Source organism: Pipistrellus kuhlii, unplaced genomic scaffold, assembly GCF_014108245.1.
Source record: "Pipistrellus kuhlii isolate mPipKuh1 unplaced genomic scaffold, mPipKuh1.p scaffold_m20_p_21, whole genome shotgun sequence".
Classification (NCBI taxonomy): Eukaryota; Metazoa; Chordata; class Mammalia; order Chiroptera; family Vespertilionidae; genus Pipistrellus; species Pipistrellus kuhlii.
Window position 1 is genome coordinate 8,432,500 of NW_023425520.1, and position 6,000 is coordinate 8,438,499.

General features: G+C 54.8%; 1 protein-coding gene across 11 annotated transcripts in view; it reads right to left on the reverse strand.

The window, feature by feature from the left end:
* EVI5L (ecotropic viral integration site 5 like) overlaps positions 1-4,498 on the reverse strand; it is a 32,913-nt gene extending 28,415 nt beyond the window's left edge. For 3 of the 11 annotated variants that reach the window (XM_045585942.1, XM_045585941.1, XM_045585940.1), the window contains exon 1: positions 4,276-4,497. In XM_045585942.1, the coding sequence (XP_045441898.1) occupies positions 4,276-4,339 (64 nt within the window). In that variant the 5' untranslated portion in view covers positions 4,340-4,497. Of the gene's footprint in view, positions 1-4,275 lie in introns of all 11 variants that reach the window. The other 8 variants (XM_045585943.1, XM_045585947.1, XM_036450017.2 and 5 more) reach the window with 5 other exon arrangements.
* Between the last annotated feature and the right edge of the window lie 1,502 nt (positions 4,499-6,000).

Consider the following 6,000-nt stretch of genomic DNA (forward strand, 5'->3'; position numbering starts at 1 on the left):
TATCCCTCTCTCTTCCTTTCTGTAAAAAAATCAATAAAATATATTTAAAAAACAAAACAAAAAAACAGGGAAAGCTACTGAGTGTGTATGCACCATCGTTCAGAGCTTGGTATTTTCAGAGGCAGGAATAAAGGCCTCAAGTGTCCTTTAATTTTGGCTCCCTTCTCCTCTCCCCCTGGCTCTTCCACCTCTTATGATTATGAGGACACAGAATCATTTCTGAATCTGAACCCTTGAAAGATGCCGGCTGACTCCATTTGTCCAGCAGACCCCCATGGCTCTAACTCTGGGGAAATGTCCTGGTGTCTCAGGTCCTTTTCCTTGGCAGGGAGTAGGCAATTGATGGGCCAGAAGCCACCCCTACCCCCACCCCCCGCCCCCCAAGGTAACATGGACAATAGCTGGAATTCAAAAGCAAGTGAGTAGAGAAGACTGACAGCTCTAAACCAACCAGGCACTTACTGAGTATCTGCTATATGCCCTAGAATCGCCTGGAACTCAGTTGTGGGACTCATGGGCTGGAATGCGAGACAGACACAGATGGAACAATCTCACAGACATATGTGGTTCACCGTAAACTGGAGGAAAAGTGTAGTGAGTCATGCCAACAGGGCCTTGGAAATCTTCCCAGGGGTCAATCTCTCCCTGGCTCTGGGGGGTTAGTCCTCCTAGCTAAACCTCCTTCCTTCCACGGTCTCCGTTTGGCTTCTAAAGCAGGTGTACCGTGGACTCCCCCAGGCAGGTGGGTTTTGCTGCCTTTCCGATTCTTCCAACTATGGATTGCTCTGACCACGGAGTTTCCATCGTGTGTGTCTCATGGATCACCTTTGAAACATGAAGGCTTTTAGGATGAGGCCCACCAAACGAGGCACGCTTCCCTGAATGCATCCTGCTTGCTCCTGCTTCCTGGGCCTCTGTTCAAGCACTCTGGCTGCCTACAATGCTCCATACATCATACCTGCTCCACCTTCTCTAACACCCCAGAAATGCTCAGGGCCCTTTTCTGCTCTCCCCCAACAGCACACTGTACACAATTCTGTCTCAAGTTTCTACACAGGAGACAGCAGGATGTTAAGGGCATAGTGCCAGAATCCCAGGTTGTCTGGAGGATTAAATGAGATACTATGTAAATGGCACTTGGCACAGGGCCTAGGAAATGGCATGGGCCTGATCAGTGTGCACTAGTGGTGCAATATATTTTATTGATTTTTTTTTACAGAGAAGAAGGGAGAGGGATAGAGCTAGAGCTAGAAACATCAATGAGAAACATCAATCAGCTGCCTCCTGCACACCCCCTACTGGGGATGTGTCTGCAACCAAGATATAATACATGGCCTTAACCAGAATCGAACCTGGGACCTCTCAGTCCACAGGCCGATGCTCTATCCACTGAGCCAAACTGGTTTCAGCATGGTTCTACCTCTTGTCTTGAGATGTAGAGAGGGTCTTTAGATGCAGAGCAGGGACCACCTTTGACATTCCTTCAGACCCCAATATCTGACTCAGTTTCCAGGATGGGGGTTCCCCCAGAATGATCCGTATCTATATTCTGCACAAGGAAGTTGAGATCATGTTCCCCCTCGGCCCCTGTAACCATCAAAGCACATACACAAAAACACAGCCCTGTATTCCAGTCTAGGCTAAAAGTGCGTTGATACTGTCCACAAGCCCTCCTAGGGAGCCTTCTTGTGTTTTCCTAAGGAGTTCACAGTCTCTCCTAGGGAGTCTTCCGCCCCCACTGCCTCCACACAAGGACCCACCCTGGGAGCCTGAGGGGTTCATTTCTTGTGTACCTCATGACCTTCAGCATCTTCTCATTCACTTTCTCCCTTCAGCAAGTGAGCAGAGCAAACCTCTTCCTACCCAGCATCAGGGGTCCATGTGGTGTGTGTGTGTGTGTGTGTGTATGTGTGTGTGTGTGTATGTGTGGACATTGCCAGCAAGCAGGCCTCCTACTGCTCTCTGTCCCCCAACACAATGGACTATTCCTCAGCCCTGATTCAAGCTGGCTTCCTGAGGGCAGCATGGCCACAGAGATATTCATTATACAGTGAGGCATCAACTAATTACAGCCAGGGGACCAGGGTGGCTAGTGCTTCTGCTAGCGTCCGTGAAAGCGTGGCTGCCCTCCTGAACTCCACTGACTCCTTCCACCCCGTGCCCAGGGACAGTGAAAGCCACATCCTAACCTCCCTGGCTCCCTGCAGTACAAACTACTGTTCTAAGAATTTACCCCCCATTTTCCAGATGGAGAAGTTGAGGTCCTAGGCCAAGATGTGCTTTTTCTCTAGGCCATCCAGAATACACCGGTGAACATCCACAGAGAAGCCTGGTCCTGTTCAGGTGGGATTGCCGAGGAATGCTTATGTGGCTTGAAGGAGCCTGGATGGGCAAAGCTAGGGCTGGACTGATCTGGAAATCTGCACGGGGCGAGGCCCGGGGCTCCTCCTTACTCCCTGCAGTCTGGCCATGCCAGCTTGCCAGTTCTGTAATCGCCTCTCTTCTCCGTCTCACCTCATTCTTGTGCCAGGGCCAAGCCACCTGCAGTTTTTTCAAACCACCAGCAGTTAACCGCAGAAGCTCGGGGGAACCCACAGGTTGGACCCAAGGGCGAGGGTGGTGGGGTGGCAGAACACACAGGAAGAGACAACACAACCCAGAAAGACACCGGCACAGGGGCTTCTAGCTCCATCGCAGCCTAGCTGAGGGGAAAAAACGGCCCGTTTCCCCTTCTGAAAATATTCCTTAACAAAGAGCTGCCTGCTTCTGACGGCCAAACCCAGACACACGGGGTCCCACATGCCAGGAGAGGAGGAAGCGGTTTCTCTGGCATGGCATACTGGTTGTGGGTGAAAGAACTCACAGGGACTGGGCTGCCCCTGGGCAGCAGCACTGGCCCTGCCATCTGAGACCAGTAGGTGGGAGTGATGGGGTCAGCATGCTGGTCCTACCAGTCTGGTCAGGCTTCAGGGCCAGGGCCAGGAGCAGTGTGAACTGGCATAAATCAGGGGCGAAGCAGCGGTTCTTTTAGGGGGACGGGTGGAGGAGAGAGAGTGTCCTTCCCTTGGGAGAAGGGCAAAGTGGGGAGAGAGAGATAAAGGGGAAGAAGCCTGCAGCAGGTGTTGGGAGATTCTGGGTCACCCATCACCTCCAGGTTCCAGTGGGGGTGCTGGCTCAGGTAGGTTGGTGCGGATGGACAGACTGGCTGCCTGGAGCAGGGCAGTCAGCTCACACATCTGAGTCTCTGCCAGAGATGGGAGCACTAGGGACGTCAGGAGGACCTGAGAAGGTAAGATCCAGGAAGGGGTGTGGAAGAGCCGTGTGTGTGTGTGTGTGTGTGTGTGTGTGTGGTACCATTGCCTGGTCTGTGTTGGAGGTCTGAGTTTCTCTGTGTACGTTGGGCATCCAAGTATCTGATTGTGAGTATGTGCATGTCAAGGGCTCCTGAATGTTTTTTTTTGTTTTTTTTTTGCGGCGGGGGTGGGGGTGGGGTGGTGGGTGGGTGGGTGGGAGGGGTTTCATGGGTATTCTCAGTAAGAACTGTTGGCAGTATGTGTGTGCTATGCTGGGCTCTCAGAACAATTGGAGAGTAGTGCTGAGCACCAGGTGAGGGTGGACTTCCAGGAAACAGGGAAAAGATGAGTCAAGATCAGGGGTATGTGTGGGACTACTGGAGTGTGCCCAGAGGCCCCCCAGGAGTGCTGAGAGGAGGGGATGGGCCAGCAGGCTGAGGTGAGGCCTGCGGACAGGAACCCTAATTTACAGAGGCTAGGCAAGGGTCCTGCGGGGTCAGAAGGGAAGGGCAGGGAGGACTCTGAGGCTGGTATCCCCGAGGATGGGGGTAGGTCTAGGCCCAGAGATTAGATGGGAAGTGAGAGGAGGGACAGGGTGGTAAGGGGTCTGCAGATGGAGCATCCTAAGGGGACAGAGGGGTGGGTGGTGTCCTGGGCGCGTTTGTGGGATCGGGGCTGGGGAGGTCCTGGAAGGTCCTAGGAGGGGTCCTGAAGGTCAGTGAGGAGGGTGGGCGGGGGTCACGGGCCGGAGGGGCGCTCCCTGGGAGGGGTGGGTGGGGTGGGAGGCGCCCGAAAGGGTCCGAGAAAGGGCCCCGAGAAGTCGGGTAGCGTCGGGAACGGGAGTGGGTGGAGGTCCGGCAGGAGACTGACCACCAGGGTGCGTGCTGGGAGTGCAGAGGGTTCCCAGCGCGGGTTCCGGGGCGAGGCAGCCCGACTCCCGGTCATGCCGGGCCCCGGCGGGCCGCAGCGAGAAGCCACTTGCCTATGAAGGGGCCCGGGAGGCCCGGGCCACGCCGCCTCCCTACCTGCGCCGAGCGCGCCGCCATCGCCGTGCCGAGCCGTGCCGTCCCGTTAGCCCCGCAGCTGCCAGCCCAGCAGCCCTGGCCCGGCTCCCTCAGTCGCCCCCCGGGACCGCTGCCCCGGCCGGCTCGCCGCTGCCATTTCACCCGCTGACAGGAGCCGCTGCCCCGCCCCCAGAGCCCAGCCAGCCAATTCACCGCCCCCAGTTACCATGGCTCCGCCCACAGGCCAGGAGTGACGGGCGATTTGACCATTCCGGAAAAAGGCCAGAAGGTTGCCGCCTCTGAGGAGCGGAGCGAATTGAAATTAGGGAAGTAGTGAAGGATGGTTGCTTTTGCCTATCGAAATGCTTAATCCTGTTGATCTACGCCTGTCGTGGCCAATAGCGAGGAAAGAGGGGCGTTTTCCCGAGAGAAGTCTGCGGCCCTGAGGAACCCCCTCCTGAGGCAGCTAAGCTTTCGGCACTAAGCCCCGCCCATAATCGGGCTTTCCCCCAATGAAGAGACGTCCTGATATGTCCATTATCGTCTGTCCCTCAAACCAAGCCTTGGCAACTGTCGGGACTATATAAAGAAGATTGACGACTGAAGAAGGGCGATGAGGTAACACTCTGTAGCCAATGGGATCGTGAGATTGGTGTGCGGTTATCCTCCGGGAGGTGGGGCTTGAAGCCTACACTGAATGACATAGGGAGGGGCGGGGATTGGGGCGGGGCCTAGACAGCGACGGGGCGGGGCCAGATAAGGGAGAGGCTAAGGGGGTTGGGTCTGAGGAGAGGCGCTGCCCCAAATCCCTGAAGGAGAAATGATGGGACACGTCGTCTTTGAGGCTGACTCAGTGCTGGGGCGGGGCTGTGGGGGGTGGGGTCACACGGAAGATTCAGGCTGGTCCCCTGCCCTAGTCTGTTTTGGCCCGGTTAAGGATCTTCTCTGAGGCTCACACTGCCTTATGTTCCCCAGGCTGTTATCACTGCTACACTCCTCCCATCCCCACCCTCCCAGACTGATGGCTGCAGGGAATGGGGGAGGGGGGCGATTAGGGGACATGTAGGGTCCAAGTCAGGTCTCACCAGCATTGTTGATCAGGGGCCTGGCACATGGGAACTGCTTATAAATGCTTGATGAATGAATGATCAAATGAATAGTGGGCCCAAGACTTTAACAGGGAAGGGAAGGGTGGAGGTGGGGTGGGGGGATCACTCAGCTGGGGAGGATATGTAGGGACAGTCACTGACAGAAGACAAGACTTAGCAAAAGGACATATTTTCACCCCAAAATGCAGGGATGGGCCTTGCAAGGGTGAGGCAGGGAATGACCCTGTCACAGGAGAGTGACATCATAAATTCAGAATGGGACTGGTAATTGGAAACAGGAGGACTGGGACCAGGGTGGGATGCTGCAGGACCTTCTAAGGTCTAAATCTCAACCTTCGAAGTTCTGTCTGGTTTGGGGAACAATGACTGACATCTTTTGCTCCCTGTTCCTGTCCATCTTTCTACACTCTGTCCCATCTACATTTTATTTCCGTCTATACTTTCTCTGCTGCTGTCCCTACTCTTCCTTTGCCTCTTTATGCTTTTCCTATCTCTCTCCCTCTCTCTTACTACCTACATTGTATCTATGAAAATTCTGGAACTGTTAAGCAAAGCCCCAAAACATATTTCTAAAAACTCAGGTGTTAAAAATAG